The 18,253-nt window shown below is 44.9% G+C and overlaps 1 protein-coding gene across 1 annotated transcript; it reads right to left on the bottom strand.

Annotated features, from left to right (window-relative positions):
• Nucleotides 1-928: 928 nt before the first annotated feature.
• LOC150003430 (vomeromodulin-like) lies at nucleotides 929-6,840 on the bottom strand. Its single transcript, XM_090285043.1, has 9 exons — nucleotides 6,591-6,840; nucleotides 5,616-5,995; nucleotides 5,434-5,549; nucleotides 5,010-5,111; nucleotides 3,324-3,479; nucleotides 2,328-2,412; nucleotides 1,901-1,958; nucleotides 1,110-1,160; nucleotides 929-948 (listed from the first exon to the last, which is right to left on the bottom strand). The coding sequence occupies exons 1-9, from the start codon at nucleotides 6,832-6,834 to the stop codon at nucleotides 929-931; spliced, it is 1,212 nt and encodes a 403-aa protein (XP_090141169.1). The 5' UTR covers nucleotides 6,835-6,840.
• Between the last annotated feature and the right edge of the window lie 11,413 nt (nucleotides 6,841-18,253).

Genomic DNA, 18,253 nt, shown 5'->3' with positions numbered 1-18,253 from the left:
TGCAGAAGGACCTCCTTGTAAAGAAGGAAACACTGATGTTCTCCAGCTGATTAGCCCTGATGCAGTGCAGACCAGGCCCCCGGACCTCCGAGTTTCCAAGAGAAGCCACAAATTCTAATTTTTTCAGGTGAATTCCCCCATTTAATTGTTGCTTCAAATAAGGGGTGTGTGTATACATTTGTACATAACTCATAGTTTTTACCCTTTTTTTTTTTTTTCCCACATGTTCTCCCAACCTGGAAGGACCTCCTTGTCAAACTCAAGACCCATCTTGTCTATGAAACCTTTTCATAGATATTCTGCCTCCACTGAATAATTGCATTTCATATGCGTTTTCCTCTCTGCTTATAAAATTCAAACTCTACATGGCAGGAAATTTGAAGAGTTCAGAAAAGTATGAAGATGGGAAAAGGGATCCTGGCTGACAGCTGATATTTTTCCTTTTTTTTTTTTTTTTTGTTGGCACACCTAATATCATTTTTATTTTACTTAAAAAAATTAAGAGTATCTTTACAAGCATTTCTGTACATCATTACAATTTTTGAAACATTTCTAATGATCTCATACTTGGCTCAATTATTACCTTTTTGTTCCTTTCTAATTTTTTCTCCTTTTGTCATTGTTAATATTTGTATTTCTTTCTCCATAAATATATGTGCGCTTAGGATGTTTGTAAAGAGGGATTCTCAGAAGTGCAGTTAAGCTGGTCAAAAAACCTTGCCTTTCTTCAATCCTCCTTGTAGTCAAGATGGGTGGTTGGGGTGAATTGGCCCTTTTTGTTTTCTTGTGTATTTTCCCTTGAGTATATAGACCTGTGTTTGCCACATCCTATTGGTAAAGAAATGGTTACAATTGTTGGAATGCCTCCCGGGAATTGTACATTGAACTTAAATGGGAGGGAAAACATGGCTGACCCCATGTCAGATGCTCAGGTGTTGTGTTGGAAGCCTGGGAGATGCACCCCATGGTAAAGGTCTGGGGTCAGAAAGGAGATGAAGGCTGGTTTGTCATGTCATTGGAGTATATTTTGAATTCAAGGATGTTTCCAGTTTTCCTGCAAAATTTATCCTAAGAACAAAGAGCACTTACACAGTAAAGGATTGAAAGACCTTGTGCAGTTGTCTGGAGACTTTTAACGTAGTACTTGAACAAGCCAGTAGCTGCAGGAGAGAGGAAAGAGAGAGCATGGGGGGACCCAACAGACCCCAAATGGGTGTTGTTCCCTGGGTTCTCTGCCTGGCTTTGCCCTCCAGATGGGGAACCAGTGTGATACCTCTGTTTCCCTCAATCCCAGGCAGAAACCTGGTGCCACACTGGCTGCTTCTTATGAGTCTAAGGAAGAATCTGCAGGAAGGAGGGTGATCCAAGGACTTGGACCTGTCCCCGATGTGCCACAACTGCCAGGGGTAGGACAAGGGTTTTTTGCCCGGGCCCCATGTTTTGTTTACTCAGCAACTTGGCAATTTCACCAGTTTCCTGCTTTGGCTGTATTGATGGCAGCCATCTAACCAAGTCCTATCACCCCGTACACTTGATATGTGTGGGCACATGGAAGGAATTTCTGCCTCTCAGCTGCCTCTCAGCCTCCCTGGTGTGAGGCGCTGGGACTGCTCCTTGCTCAGGCTCCATGCATATGTGCAATTTAAAAACCATCTGGGCCTGGGGAGCTACCAGGGTTTTTTGGTCCTGTTATGCCCTGGATAATGAGTCACAGTAATTTGGAGAAGCAGGCAAGCTGCCACATTCTCTTCCCTCAGTGTGCCGAGGAGTTTGTTGGGTGCCTGCAGCTCACAGCCCCGTCCTCTTCTGTCTGTCACCCAGTGGGTGTCCTAGGGCAAAGCTTGGCCATCTCCCTGCATTGACCTGGGCAGCCCCAGGGAGGTTGGGTGTTTGTACTCACAGTTCTTGCATTCAGTGAAGTCACTGAGATCAATTTCACATGATTTTGCTTCTTTCAACTGTGAATTAACCACCAGTTAGATTTTCAGAGGAAGTGCAGCAGACCCACCTATTTCCTCACCCCACCTCCTCTTCTCCTCCCCTGTATCCTTCCCTCTTCCCTCTTCTATTTCCTGGTCTTCTTATTGGCAGAACTCGTTCTCTCCTTCCCCCACCCCCCGCAGCCTGAGGCACTGTCATATCCTACTGCTGGGACCTTTTAGGCCAGAGGGGATGTCGCATCCCCTCCCTCTGGACTCCTGAAGGCAGTTGTGTCCTTCCCACAACTCTCCCAGACTCAGGCCATATCTGAGGACAGGGCTTCTTCCTGTCTTCCCTGCAATGACATAGACTTTTGCAATGTCACCCTCCCCTTTCCTATGACTTACATTCTCTCTGATGTTAACTGTCAGCAGTTGAGAAATGATGTCATCCAAGGGCAGAGGGACAGGGACAGGCAAAATATCTGTGACCCTGGGAAAGATACAGGTAGAGAGCTGTATGATTTTGCATTTCTGGATTTTCCCCAAACATTGGTGATAACCCATCCATTGATGATACAGTTGCAATGATGTCCTGCTGCTTAAATTTGGCAATCCCCTGAGCCCTTTCACCTTCAGTTTTAGTCATGAAGGAAGATGCAAGGATACCTGGGAAAATCACCAAAGCCAGACATCTGACCAGCATTCCACATGGAGGAATTGATCCTTCAGTTACTGTGCACTTTGGAGAGCACACTTGTGTGGGACCTTACATATGGGAGTACGGTACAAGCTAATAACTGGAAAAAACAACTATTCTTTGTTAAGGGACTGGTTAAGTGAATTATAGTGCATCTTCATAATGGAGTTGTAGGTAGATTTAACGTAACAAGCTATTTACTGATGCAACATATTGTAAGCAATTTCTTAAATGTGAAACAATTGCAGTGCAGAAATTATTTAATATCTGCCTGTTTCTGTGTTGTGTATGTACACACATGTTTTTTGCCTGTGCAAATAATATCTCTGGAAGCCAACAAGAGGGACTAAATTTATTGGTTGCTTCCAGGGAGTATAATTAGCCAGCTGGTGTACATGGGTGGGTGAGAAACTTCACTCTACGGCTTTTGGTATCTTAAATTTTGATCTAGGCGAATGCATTGCTTATGCAAAAAGAACTGGAACAAAATAGAAGTGTGCTTAGTAGGTATAATGCAGGCGGAGTGAGGGAAGGCTGTCCCCAAGCAGAAACCCCTCTCTGAGCCTCTGTTTATTGATCATCGAAACCACTGGGTTGGCTGAGCTAATCTATGAGGGTACCCCCCCCACCCCCGTGTACCAAGTGGGATCATTCTGGTACAGAGCCCCATTGATCCAGAAAAGAAGAAAAATGGTCTCACGTACGTCTTCACCAACTGAAGGTACACTTTGTTGACCTTGATGTCCTTGTCCTGGACTTGGAGGTTGACACATTGGGTGTTGTTTATGGACATACCAATTTTCAGAGTCACATCCCCGTTCACTTGAAATCCCAGAAGGCTGATTACAGGTCCTATTAGGCTGTGGACAGCAAGATACAGGTGAAACCAGAGCTGACTGCAAAATATTGCTCAGCCAAAGAGATAGGCATTTTGGGAGTCAGCCTGATGAGTGACCAGGTTATTGGACAGAGGGGAAGATTGATGCTTCCCAGTGAGCATGATAGTTCCCTGTACACAGGACTCAGAGTCTGGTTCATTGCAGGCATTCCATTAAACGCTGAAAAATCCCTCTCTTGAACAAACTTCAGGAAGTCTACTTTTGCTGGAGGCACCAGGCTGCCCTGTATCTAGATGCCCATTACAGTTTCACATTTGTGCCCAGCCCCCAGCTGTCTGTGGCGCGGGTGACAGCATAAGAAAGGCCCTCCATTTACCAGAGCCTGGTCTTATTAACGTCAGATGTTCTGGAGAAGATGAATGGCTCTCCCTGCTTCTGCTAATTGTATTGCTCACAGACATGGGCTCTGGAGGCAGAAGGCCTGGATTCAAATGCTTTCACTACCAGTCCTGGCTGGTGTGGCTCAATGGATTGAGCACCAGCCTGTGAACCAAAGGGTCACAGGTTCAATTCCCAGTCATGGCACGTGCTTGGGTTGCGGGCCAAGTCCCCAGCTGAGGGCGTGCAAGAGGCAAGTACACATTGATGTTTCTTTCCCTCTCTTTCTTCCTCCCTTTGCCTCTCTCTAAAAATAAATAAAAAAAATATTTACAAATAAGTGCTTTCATTACCATATTTCAGCTGTGTGACTTTGAGCAAGGTTTATAACAGGTTTGTTGGTCTCAACTGGTTCCCTGATCTTGAGACAGGACTACTTTTCTGATGAGGTGGTCAAGAGGTTTCAGGAAGTTGAGAGTGTGTTGGTTAAGTGCCTGGTTGGAGCTGGGTCAGTGAGAGATACCAGTGCTGTGTGTGTTCATCCAAGAAGTCTTCTTTCCAGTGTAGATTCCTGCCCCACTCCTGTCTTCCTGTGTGCCCTGGGCCTACAGTGTTAATTCTCACTGACAGGGACTGCTTTTAGTTGTCCCTCTGTGCCCAGCATGGCCTCTGGTACAGAGTAGTGTTATTAACTACCTGTTAGGTGGATGAATGAACGTGTGCATGCAGGTATCTTTAAACTGGTACCTTCCTGAGTGCTACTCAACATCTCTTTGTCTTCCAGCTGCCTAGGACAGTGTTTGTAACAGGGCTGATTCTCCTTAGAGAGTGCAGATTATTTGGAAGGTACAGTTCCTGTAATACCAGTGTCATCAGTACGAGATGCACTCTGTGTGGTTTCTCTCTCCTTAGCGATCTGTATCAATGCTCATATTTCATAAGGAAACGTGGATTTTTGGCTTCGCTAGCACTCTTTGAAGGTGGAGCTTAAGAGATCATTGTCCTGCCTTGGTCCTCTGGGCTGAGGAGAGGGACAGCTGTGCCTGGTGCCTAATTTACCCCAACCTCAGACATCCTGCCTTCGTCTGTGCTGTCTCTGCTTGGCCCTTGGACACTGGATTTCAAGGGCATGATCTGGGCCTACCTAGTCGACTGACTGGGAGACAGGCTCACCCTTTTCCACCGATGAAGGCAGTAATCGTGGCTTGCATGAGGATCCCATCGCCTGTCATCGTTGACATCATGTTCTCCACAGTTGCTTTTTGAACCTCTAATCTGCAAAGTGACGGCATCCAGGGTCAGTCCTGGCTCAAGGATTCAGCCAGAGCTGCAGGAGCAATTTTTTTGTAACAGCCAGTTAACAGCCTTCCAACCCATCCATCCCCTGGACTCCCCAGTCCTGCTACCTGCGCAGTTCTTTAAGCTCAAGAAGTCTTGTTCATATTCCCCCTCCAAAGGGCGGAGTTTTAGCATAGCTGGAGTATGGATTTGTGCAAGCATGGTTGTCTCTTTCCGTGGGATTATTGGAGGTGAACTTCAGTGTCCCCAAACATCAGCTTTCTCTTGTGCCATACCTTAGGATCAAAGAAGCACTTACCCTATCAAGAGATCGTTCACATTAATATTTCCAAGCACACCCGAGAGTGCATCACCGATGCCACCCGGCAGCACACTCTTCAGTATGCCCTCGGTGGATTCTTTGAGCTCGCCGACCTTGTTGAGCACACCAGCCAGAGGCTCGCTGACCTTGTTGAGCACACCAGACAGGGGCTCGCTGACTTTGTTGAGCACACCACTCAGAGGCAGGGGGAGATTGGAGAGAAGAGAAGAGTCAGCTTTCTTAGCGGAATTCCCCTCTGCACCATTGGGTAGGAGGCTTCCCAGGGCCCCTTGGGCCAAGGGTATCAGGTTACTGACAGCATCAGTGGCTTTTGAGAGCGCTGGCAATGGGAGCTTTGGGGACTTGCTGTTGCTCCCCTTGCCCAGGAGACCACCAAGGCCAGCACCTCCGAGGATATCGAGGCAGGAAGTGATGTCTAACAGAGACATCAGGTCCAAGTTGGACACTGCGTCTAACACTGTCCCAAGCACGCCGGCCAGATCCACCTCCTCACACATGAGCATCTTCTCAATCTGTGGGGGCAGGGTGCTGTTCAGGTCTGAAAATGGTAAAGAGACAGGTTCTTACTGTTAGCTGCCCCGTTGGTTCAGCCAGAGGGACCCTCCCAGCTGGAGAGCCAGCACCAATGAACTGTGGGCCCATAGGCACTGTACATGATGCCTTCTGGACATAGCAATCCCTGTTCTGCCCACCCCAAGGATAGCCTGGCGATGGGTGTCTGGACTGAGCTCCGGGGCCCAGCATTGAGAAGCATGAGACTTTTTGGCATAGTGTCCAGATGATCAGAGTCATATAAAAGGCAGGCAACAGGAATTTGCTGGATCTAAGAGCTTCCTTCTCCAGGCTTGCTTTGACATGTCCTACCCAATATGTGGATCGTGGACATGCAGCCTCTACATCATCTTGATCTTATTAGAAAGCTGGTACTACTGTGCTACTGCTACAACAGAAGGTCCGGGAATGGGGCCCTGGCAAGTGTTTTATTAACAAGCTTCCAAGGTGATTCTGATACCACCCCCTCTTTGAGAATAACTTGTTCAAATGGTATAAGTAGCCATTGAGCTTAGAAACAGGGGTTGTGTATCAGGGGTGTGGAAAATTCGAAGTGTATAGATGGAACCGTTCTTACTTACATTCATCGAGTTTGCGGCTAGACATGAAGTACTCGGCCACTGGGAGACAGCTAGGTTTTGGAGTCCCAGATAGATGTTTCATGGATGGAAAACCTTTTGGAGTTGGGGGATAGCTGAGGATCTGTCCAGATTGTAGAAGGTGTCTTCCGTCAGGAAGATTTGGCAACACTGAAGGAGGAGTGGGCAGGTCAAGTGCTTCTGCCTGGACAGCCAGTGTGATGGCCAGGGCCCAGAAGGTCAGCATCTTGGTGGCCACTCTCTGCAAAGGAGGGCTTCATCAGATACCACATTCCCAACAGACCACAAACAAACCACAGCACGGCCAGTATGTTTGTATTGGATATACACGCAAGATCTAGCTCTTGTGGGAGCATGCCATTCACATTGTAGGTATTCTACACTGTATTTATGGGGTAATGTTCCCACACATGGCACTCAATGTCTTGAGGAGAGGTCTGTTTTTCACTTCTGTTTCACTTTTGCATAAAGGTGTCTATGGGCTGGTGGCACCCTTTGAGTGTAGGCCATGTCCTTACATGTAGGGTCCCACATCATCCTGCCAGTCTTCTTGACTCAGACATCCTTGAAGAGGTCTGAGTCACCATCTGGGGAACTGAACAGTTTTGAATGACCCAGTTACAAGTGTTCTCTCTCCAGTAGTGTTCAAGGTCTCTCCTTTTTTCTGGTCAGGTAATATATACCAGTATCTTTGTTGATGTGAGCTTATTAAGGGCCCATTCCTTTGTGGAGTATAAACAGATATCAGCAGCTTTAAACTCTGCACAACCCGGAGAGGGAAGGCCTGTGTTCTCATTATTCAGATGGTGAAACTTATATAGAGCAGGCAGTTATGGTCGACTGTGCCCGTTGTCCAGCCCCCTGGTAGCTTTGCCTGGTTAAAGCTAACCACTCAATCAGCCAACCCAGGCTTGGCACCTGCCACCTCTTTGATTATTGGGCTGTCCTGTCATTGTAACTCAGTGTGCAGAGGCCAGAGTTATCTCTCTGTGTGAACATCTCAGATCAACCACCCTTGTAAGGCCAATTCTTCTGTTTCGGGAAAGCACAGGCGTGGTTCTGATGGTGGCATTAGCCAGCTCACACTATTGCATTAGTATTTGGCACAGACTGGGCTCCCTGTGTATGAAGTGAATGGTTTTGTTGACCAGGTCATCCACCTTCTGTGGCCCCTTCTGTGTGCAGGGCAGTGTGTAGTCCTACTGTCCACCGACCATATGGCTGTTTTTTCTTGGCTGGCGTTGAGCAGCCATAACTGGAGTGATTATAACTGTGTGCATCTCAACTCTACCCTTGTTGGTTAACTATGTCCATACATATATACTTATTGAGTACTGGTCAGTGTGCAAACATCTGTTACATCTTACATAATCCTCCCTGCGACTCCAGGCACTAGGTAGTACTATCACTCCTCTTTCCAGCGAAGGCAGAGAGCTGGGTTCACTCCCAGACAGGAAAGCCCCATTTGACTCTGAGCTCAGCTGTATGACTCAGTGGAGATCACATTCTTCTCTGTCTGTTAGATTCCTTCTTACCATGACTCTCAAAGTTTGTCTGTCTCTAACATTTTGGTGACATGGAGGCTTGTGTCTTAGGGCATTTTCCCTCAGTGAAGCAAGTAGTCTCTGGAGTTGTCCTCTGGGTTTTTCTCTCCAAGACAAGTTTTATAAAATTGGGCTTGTCAGCTTTTGTTCTTGCCATAAGTAGGTAGGCATTGACCACACCAAGCTGCCTGCCATTACCAGCATCACCAAAGAACCACTATTGCAGAAATGTGGGGAAGGACATAATCAAAAGCTGGTAACAATCCTTCACATTGACCAAATTAGGCTTTATGAAAAAAAAAAAATCACATTTTTTTTTCTAATTTTACCCTCATTTGTGAGAAATTGGCATATACTGTCTCAGGTGACATGTAACTATCCTATGAAGAAAAATAATAAAATTCTGTGCCTGTGACTTAGTTGATGGCAATATTGTTAAACACTGTCTTTAGTGGGACCCTTCAATTATCGCAGTAAATTATCCCAACTTTCTAAAAGCAGTGGCATAGCTGGCAACTGTGACAGCTACCGTGGTAGGCAGAGTGCTGTGCATGTTTCAGCAGAGAAGGGCCATGGCTGAAGAGATTCTAAAAGCAAAACCCAAGCGTCGTCCTTTGATGAACTCTCCTATGCTTGTTTCCAACTCCAAATTTCGACTCGTTCTTTTGTGAATTTGATTTAGTGAGTTCTTACCTTGCCCAGTGTTGATGAGTCGGTGTTGATGGGTACACGTTTTTGGAAGCTGCCTCTCCTCCAGCTGTAGCCTGGATTGTCAGACGAAATTCATTCCACTTTTATAGACCAATGTTTCTTGGGGAAGTCATCTGACATGAAGGGATGCCATTCAAGTGTGCTGATAAAAGTGGCGTGATACAGGCTGATTTCCAAGATTGGCACCTGCTAATGGGTGTGACATTTGTCTGTGTCTTTCTGAGAGGTGTTCATGGTGCCTGGAACTTTTTCAGAGGGGGCTGCCCAGTCAGGTACTGTCCCCTCCCTGATTTAAACTTTTAGAGGCCTGTTATCTCTGGGTCATGTGGGTGCTGGTTGAATGGCAGAGTAGAGCAGTCTGTAAGGCTACAGGTGCCAACTCACCGAGAGCCCTTTAGTAAAGGTGCCAGTGCTGTGCCCTGTTCATCGTTGGCACTCAGCATTGGGTGATCAATACTAGTGCTGGGACCCAAGGAAAGTGGCATGGGGTCGCTTTGGACAGGGTGTCTCCCAGTTAAGTGACATTTTATATCAGGTGTGTGATAGGAAGTATCCAACATGCACAAATTTGGGAACGGAACGACAGCTGCACGAGGAAAAGCACAGAGAGTCTGGAGTGGGCGAGAGCATGGATGCAGGCCTGGGGGCTTGTGAGCATGGTTGTCCCATAATTAGCTCAGCCCTCTCTCCTTCCCCAGGGTGCCTTTGGAATGAGCATGACATGTTTTCAGATGTGTGCTGTCCTTTTCTTCTGTGTTTTAGAAATTCCAATCTCTAGGCCAGGCTTCCTCTCACCTGTTCCTTACTTAATGGCTCCCTAACTTCTCGAGCCCATTCTCTGGGTGTCAGGCTTTCCCCTACTTAAGGGGGCTGTTCTCAGTCTCCTGTTCAGTTCCTACCACTGGAATTTTTGTGATTTTGCACATCCTGTCATGATCTTGCTGTGTGGTGTCATCACAGCTCTAGAAAGCAATAGTTGGGAGGGGGCGATGATTTGACCAAGGGCATGGTTAATGTCTGCTCTGCTCACTTGAAGTGGGGGGGTTGGTTTGGGTCCCTGCCCTCAAGCAGACTCAGCCCTTTCTAGCCCCACTGCGGTTCTCATACTGTGAACCTCAACTCCAGTTCTGGTTGCCAAAGGCCCCATTTTTGGCTTTGCTGAAATGTCAGATTCATGGAACAAATGCCAGTTGACCTTTTTCCCAGAGAGCAGAACGAAGCATTTTTACATGTGTTGATAAATAGAAGACAAAACCCAACTGTCCTGGGTCTTATTGTTCTTGGACATCTGAGGGAAACTGAATGATCATTTAGGTGAAATTTGTGATACCCATTCATGGGTGTGGCCCTTGATTTTGGTGTCACTAATGGTTTTCCTGGACTGAAGAATGAACCCAACTCCCGAAGTTGGGAAAGGCACATCCGGGGTGCAGTCTTTGTTGTCTGGGGCTTCCTGGTTCCTTGTCTTTCTCTGTGCTTCAGCCTTAGGAGGCGGGGCTGCCATTGAATCTGCTAATCCAGGATCCACATGAAGCGGTTTCTCAGAAGGTGGCTTAGCAGGCCGAGCAGTAGGTCTCCCTTGTTGTCATGCCTAAGTGATTTGACCTTCTGACTCTTGAAAGAGAGGATCCTTTCAAGGCTGATCAAGGCTTGGCTGGAATCACAGTTGCCAGTGATAATGCAGATACCAATTCTTAACGGCCTGTGGCCAGAAATGTCACCATCAGGATTTTTGAACTTTCATGGGTATTTTTAAAAAATCATTCTTTTAAAAAAATCATTATTTATTGATTTTTAGAGAGAAAGAGAAAGGGAGAGAGAATGAGAGAGAGCGAGAGAGAGAAAGAGAAAGGGAGAGAGAATGAGAGAGAGCGAGAGAGAGAAAGATCAATTTGTTGTTCCACTTATTTATGCATTCATCGCTTGATTTTTTTATGTGACCTGACTGGAGATCAAACCTGCAACCTTGGTGTATCAGGATGACAATTTAACCAACTGAGCTACCTAGCCAGGGTCATGGGTGTTTCTTTAGTAAAGTACACACATGTGTATGCATTTGTATTATTATATGTGTATTGACTCTTCATGTCTATCTAGTTTCCTGGAACCCAGTAGTCTGTCCAGCACTCCTGTCTCAGTATTTTTTCTTTGGTGTAATTAATCTCAGATATTTGTCAGTAATAAGAGTTCACAGGGGCCTCCTGCAGCAAATCTGTATTTCTGAATACTCTGAAGTTGTGTGTAAAATTTAGGTTAATTTTTATTTCTTAGGTACATGTCTCATGTTTCAATGAGCCTTGTGTTTTTATCAAAGGTGATCAATCAGTATTTAGGAAGATGCAGAGTTTCTGTGCACAATCTTTGCCAGACTGACGTGTGTTTGAGTCTTTGACCCAGGGCATGCCATTTGTCTTCTTCCTCTTGTCTGTGAGGTTCTCAAGGGCTGCGGCATGTACATTCTTGTGCAGTAAATGTCAAATTAGTGAATAAATGAACTAATGAATGGGCCAACATCTCTGAGCCTCAGTTTCTCTGTGTGTCACATGCCTGTTTCTCCTACATGGGGTTTATGAGAATCAGATAAGACAGGAGCTCTGAATGTGTAAAGTGACAGTCATATGTGAGGCAGGGAGTTCCTTTTATCTTCAGGCCTCCTTTCTCCTGAGGTCACCCCTTTTCAGAATGGCATTTGGAAGAGATATGGGCTCCAGTGGGGTGGTCAGTTTGGACACCTCAGGGAAGAATGCCCAGACTTCTCATGAAAGAACAGACTTTGTTATCCATCTCCTACCCTCTTGCCCAGTGAATGGAGGGAGGGGGGAGTTCTGTCACTTTGTAGCTCTGGTTCATATCTTTTCTCTTAAAAATATATGACAGAATTCAGATCATATCACTCTCTTGCTTAACGCTTGTCAATGATTCACCATTGCACACAGACTAGCACATTTACTTTTTGCTCTGGCTGTGGGGGCACATGTGGTTTGACTCCTATCTTCCTCTGTGTCCTCATTTCCCAACCCTTCTTGCTAATCTCTTCAGCTACACTGGTTTTCTTTAATTTTTTTTGGCTATATCTACCTTGTTTTCAGCTCAGGACCTTTCCACATTCTGTTTTTAATGCCTGGACTACTTTCCTCCACATTTTGCCCAACTCATTCATCCTGTAGGTCTCAGCTCAAATACTTCCTCCCATAAGCCTTCCCTGGCACATTTTCTAAGTCAGGCTGTCCTGCATAAACCTCTGCTTCAGTACTCCACTGTAGTTTTCCTTTTTGCTTTTTCATGGAATTTGTAGTCATATGTCCTTTTGTTGGCTGATTTGTTTAGTGTCATCTCCCTCACAAGCTTCATGAGGGTAGGAAGCATTCTTGCCTTGTTTTTGCTCATGGGGCATGCAGTAAGTGATAGATCATATTTATTGAATAAATGAGAACATTTTCCCCTTAATGGAAGTCAACCATGTTCACCACAGAAAGTTTGGGAAAGATAATTAGAAGAAAATAAAAATCTTTTGCAATCTTACATCTGTGATTTGACAATCACAGCCAGCATTTTGAGTTAATTTATTTTATGCAATAGTTACGTCTGGAATCATATTCTAAATCATCTTGTGTCCTGATGTTTTAGTGAGCATTTGCTTTTTTATTTTCAACTGCAGTTTACATTCAATATTATTCTCTGTTAGTTTCAGGTGTACAACATGATCGTTAGACAATCATATACTTTTCAAAATGGTGCCCACCTGGCTTCATACATACTTATTTCGATATTATTGACTATATTCTCTATGTTGTAATTTACATCCCTGTGACTATTCTGTAACTGCTGATTTGTACATAGTCCCTTCATGTTTTCACCCAGCTACCCAAACACCCTCTCCTCTGGCAACCATCAGTCTGATCTCTGTATCTATAAATCTGTTTTTATTTTGTTTGTTTGTTTATTTGTTTTGCTCTTTAGATTCCACATGTAAGTGAAATCATATGGATTTGTCTTTCTCTGTCTGACTTATTTCACTTAGCATAATACCCTGTAGAGCCATCCATACTGTTGCAAAAGGTGAGATTTCATACTTTATTTTATGGCCAAGTAGTATTCCATGTGTGTATGTACCACAACTTCTTTATTTGTTTGTTGTTGGGCACATGGGTTGTTTCCATATCTTGGCTATTTCAAATAATGCTACAATAAATGTGGGGGGATCATATACTCTTTTGAATTAATATTTTGGGTTTCTTTGCATATATACTCAAAAGTGAATTTGCTGTGTCAAAAGGAAGTTCCACTTTTAATTTTTTGAGAAACCTTCACTGTTTTCTATAGTGGTTGCACCGATCTGTATTACCACCAACAGTGCACTAGGGTTCCCTTTTCCCCCTACCTTCTCCAACATTTGTTTTCTGATTTATTGATGGCCATTCTGACAGGTGTGAGGTGATATCTCATTCTGGTTTTAATTTGCATATCTCTGATGGCTCGTGATGCTGAGCATTCTTTCATATGTCTATGGGCCATCTATATGTCCTCCTTGGAGAAGTGTCTATTCAGGTCCTTTGCCATTTTTTTTATTGGATTGTTTGTCTTCACAGTATTGAGTCGTATAAACTTTTTATATATTTTGGAGATTAATCCCATGACTGATGTATTGTTGGCAAATATCTTTTTCCATGCAGTTGGTTCCCTTTTCATTTTGATAATGTTTTTTATAGCTGTGCCAAAGCTTTTTAATTTGATGTAGTCACATCTGTTTATTTGCTCCTTGATTCTTGATGGCTCACACACTGGGGTCTCTCTCCAGGGGAACTCAGTGCCTGAATGCCGTGGAGCACAGTAGTTCCTTAGAGGTGCTCGCTTTGGGGGTTAGAAGGTGGGTCTAGAGGGGGCAGAACTGCAGTCCTAGAATCCTTCTAACCAGAGGTGTTCTCTTGTCATCTGTTTTATGTACCAGGGTTGCTTGTGAGCTTTTATTAGAACAAGTGGATAATTGGTCTTGAAAATTTTGAAAACCACTTCTTAAGTTGACTGATCATGAAAATACTTGTGTTTTCAAGCCCAAATGTTGTTGACAATGAGTTAACCTATGTTTGCACTTGCATTAGCTTATACAATTCTTAAAACTGAGAGTAATATAGGATCTTGCAAACGTTTTCTTAATCATGTTCGATCACATTTACTTTATTATAAAAATTATTTTTCTACATATTCTGGGTTTTATCACAATTTTAGTATTGAAAAATTTCAAATATGCCTCATTGCAACGACAAAGAATTTTTCAATGAATTATATGCAGACACTTTTTCTGATTGTCTGAGTGACTTTGAAGTATATAGCAGTGACGTAGAAGATGATAGTCTGTCAGAAGATAGTTATGAATCTGATATTAGGCCACCAAAATGGCAGAAAAGAAAACTGCAGCAAAACTAGATGTATTTGCAAAACCTGTTGTGTACCTTTGCATGTAAGTGAATGCTATACAGTTTATCATACCAAAAAAGTTATTAAAAGTTATATAGAAGATATGTACAGTTTTATTATTTATTTACTTATTGTTTTTTCTCTAGTCTTTATTTTTTTGTTTAAGTATATTTTATTGACTATGTTGTTACAGTAGTTCCAATTTTGTTCCCCCTTTGCTCCCCTCTGCTCAGTACCCCACTTCCCTCCAGCAATCCCACTCCCCTTAGTTCATGTCCATGGGTCAGGCATATAAGTTCTTTGGCCTCACCCTATCCTATATTATTCTTAACTTCCCCTGCCTATATTGTACCCACCAATTATGTTTCTTAGTCCCTGCACCATATCCCCATTTCTCTCCCTTCCCTTTTCCAGCTGATAACCCTCCAAATGATCCCCATACCAATGGTTCTGTTCCTATTCTGGTTTGTTTAGTTGGATTTTGTTTTTATTTTTTAGATTCAGTTGTTGATAGTTGTGAGTTTGTTGTCATTTTAGTGTTCATAGTTTTGATCTTCTTTTTCTTAAGTAAGTCCCTTTGACATTTCATATAATAATGGCTTGGTGATGATGAACTCCTTTAGCTTCACCTTGTCTGGGAAGCACTTCATCTGCCCTTCCATTCCAAATGATAGCTTTGCTGGACAGAGTAATCTTGGTTGTAGGTTGCCTTTCATTACATTGAATACTGCTTGCCAGTCCCTTCCTGCCTGCAAAGTGTTCTCTGAGAAATCAGCTGATAGTTCTATAGGCACTCCCCTGTAGGCAACTCTCTGCCTCTCTCTTGCTGCCCCCAGGACTCTCTTTTTTCTTTCAACTTTGACATCTCAATTATGATGCGTCCTGGTGTGGTTCCCTCTGGGTCCAGCTCGCCTGGGACCCCCGTGCTTCCCAGAGCTGTATGTCCATCTCTTTTGCAAAATTTGGGAAGTTTTCCTCATTTTTTTCATTTCTTGCTTCCTCGTTCTGCCCTGGTTCACTGTCTTATTTTTCCCTATGTTCCAAATCATTGATTTGAACCCTGGTTTCCTTCCCTTCACCATTGGTTTTGTGTGGATTTTTCTTTCTTTCATTTAGCATAGCCTTCACCTCTTTCCTTATGCATCTGCCATACTCAAGCATATCTGTCAAGCCTGTGAGCATCTTTATCACCAGTGTTTTGAATTCTGCATCTGTTAGGTTGGCTATCTCCTTGTCGCTTAGTTCTCCCACTGGAATTTTGATTTATTTCCCCTTTTGGGCCATACTTCTCTGTCTCCTCATTCTGACAGGCTCCTGTGTTTCTTTACCTCTGCGTGCCAGGTAGAGCTGTTGCTCCTGTTACATTGTAAGGGGCAGAGCCTTAGGGATTTGTCAGTATAGGGCAACCTGTTTCACCACGTTGTGGCACTGTATGTGGGGGAGGGGTCCAAGAGGGAACAATGCTGCCAGCCCAGCACTCGCCCCTTTTCCAGGCACCTCTCCCACTTCCGCACCAGACTGGTGCCCCTCTAGCTGCTGCCCTGGCTGTCATTACCAGAGTGGGTGGGTCTGTAGACATTCTAGGACTGTGGGGGCCCTTTAAACAAGCATACTTTGCTGAGACCCGCAGTTTCTGCCTCTACCCCAACCCCCACTGGTCTGCATAGTCAGAAGCAATGAGGCTTGATTTCTCCCAATGCTGGGACCGTGGGCTTGGAGGTCCAGTGAGGAGCTGAGAAAGCTCCCCAGGTGTCCCTCCTGAGTTTTTAAAATGTGTGACTATGCTTTCTGCCAGCCTGCCACTGCTGCTGCCACCACACTGTGTCCTCTCCGCCTGGGATTCACCCCTCCTACCTGTCTGGATGAGTATTTCTTCTTTATATCTTTGTTTGCTGAACTTCCATGTAGTTTGATTTTCTGGAACTTCTGTTTTTTTTTCCTAGTTTTGAGGTAGTTGTATTCCTTCTTAGTTGTGGAGGGAGATGCAGAGTGTCTGTCTACGCCTCCATCTTGGCCGGAAGTCTCTCTCTAGTCTCACAAAGTTTTATTTTAATACATTATGTATAAATAAAGTATATTGAAGTTTATTTAGATTGTTTCATTTTCATATTCAATTACAAAAAAATAGCCAGTGATATGGAATTGCTTTTGTATTACCAGTCAGCAATGTGTTAACAGGTGTATTTCCTTAAGCAGACCTCCAGGAGTGATGCCAGTGGGGAAGACTTCAGGCCACCAGAGCAGGTGAGTGGGAAAGGTGTTTTGGGCTGTTTGCTTTCCAGCTGAGCTTAGAAACGTGGGTGGGGGTGGGGGTGGAGATTGGGCCCAGAGAGGCCATATGGAATGGAGGGAGGAGGAAGGTGTTTTTTGGAGCCAGTGTCCTTATTTTCAGCACCAGAAGGGTGTGGGCTAACCTGGCCTCGTATTGGGGGTCATTGCACACCCCGTCAGGTACCACTGCATGTGACTCTGATTATCTAAATGGGATAACAGATGTGAGTGCCTGCAGATTGTAGAGAGAGATGCATCTGTTAATGTCATAGGAGGGGAGTGAGGGACTCTCATGGCTGGAGGAGAGGCTCTCCAAGACTGGACATGTCTGAGGAGTAAGCTGAGGCCTGCTCAGCTTTCTTCAAGGTCTCAAGGAAGACTGCATTCCATTATTTTGTACTTAGTATCTGCCATGTGCTAGGCACTGTGCTCACACACAGGACAGAAAATTCTTGGCTTGATGTAGGAGGATTCAACTCTCCCCTGGGAAAGTGTCTCAGCTTTTAGTTTATCTTATGTGTGTCTTATGTACACACTAAGGGCCGGGAGACTGCAAGGCCAAAGTCCCAGGAGATTCTACCCTCTAGCCAGGATACCTCTTGGTGGCTGCCTGTTCAGGATTTTCTTCCTTCAATGCTGAGCTTGTGGTTCATATTTGTAAAATATGAGTAATAAACTCACAGCATGGTTTACTCTGGGCAACCTTGTACTACAGGACAGGGACTCTACACCAGTCCTTGGGGGTCCCTCCATGGTATGGGCTGCATGGTGGAAAATTGGCCGCTAGGACAGCTTCACCTACAACTCTTCTCATTTCCAGAGGTCAGTTCAGTTAACTGGGGTAGCTGCCAGCTTGTCTTCTCTCAAGACAGAGACCATCATAAGCCTCCAGCCTTCCTGTGGTGGGGTTTTTATCACAATCCAGAGTTTTTCCTCATCAGCCTTTATCTGGGGCCAGGCCTAACCTGCTTTCAGCTTTGGCAGGTGCCCATCTCTCCAAGATTTGCCATCTTTCCACACTTGGCAACCACGGGGCTGTTTATATTTCTTATTGCAAAGGCCACTGGGTCCTGCCTTTCTCTGCTCGCTGCCCTGCCCTGCCCAGGCTACATGGGACTGGGCGTTGATGGGGAGGGAGGGCTTCTGGCTGTCTCCTTAGATGTCAGTGCTGCTGGGCACATGAAAATTCCTCTGCTGCCCGCCACACCTTTAAGGCCATGGAGCTCAGAGGTGTGGCTGTCTCACAGTCACCCACCTGGACCCCGCTTTCCTCTTGGGTGGTCTAGCTGCTTCCCTTGGCCCCTTTTCTTTGTATTCAAGACCTCCCCAATATCTCTGGGTTTCACGGTCCCTTCTTTTCTTAGGAACCTTACACTTCTCTTCCCTGCTGTCCTCCTCTCTCTCAACCAGGGAAACTTTACTATGTGTGTAGACTTTCTGTCTGTCTCCTCAGGGCCTGAACTTGTGAAACTCAGGCTCTTTTTCCATTTTCTGAAGAACCTTCCTTCTCTGAGACACTGAACATTGAATTCAGAATATTCTCTGAGGGATCAAGGGAGACAGAAACAATGTGGGAGAAAACCCTTCCTTTGAACATATCAGGACGGCCTTGCCACCTCTCAGAACCTCTTAGCAAACTCAGAACCAGACACCTTCTCAAGCAAGTCATCTTTATTGCAACTGAGATTTTCCATTGTGCCTGCA

This window comes from Furipterus horrens, unplaced genomic scaffold (assembly GCF_987537825.1).
Source record: "Furipterus horrens unplaced genomic scaffold, mFurHor1.1.pri manual_scaffold_8, whole genome shotgun sequence".
In the NCBI taxonomy this organism is placed as follows: Eukaryota; Metazoa; Chordata; class Mammalia; order Chiroptera; family Furipteridae; genus Furipterus; species Furipterus horrens.
This window is presented reverse-complemented; position numbering and strand designations above follow the sequence as displayed.

Coding starts and splice junctions, on each gene's coding strand:
- LOC150003430 (XM_090285043.1), bottom strand. CDS start 6,834: ATGCTGACCTTCTGGGCCCTGGCCATCACACTGGCTGTCCAGGCAGAA. Junction 5,112..5,433: donor GTGAACGATCTCTTGATAGG/GTAAGTGCTTCT, acceptor GTCACTTTGCAG/ATTAGAGGTTCAAAAAGCAA. Junction 3,480..5,009: donor GCCTTCATCGGTGGAAAAGG/GTGAGCCTGTCT, acceptor TGCTGTCCACAG/CCTAATAGGACCTGTAATCA.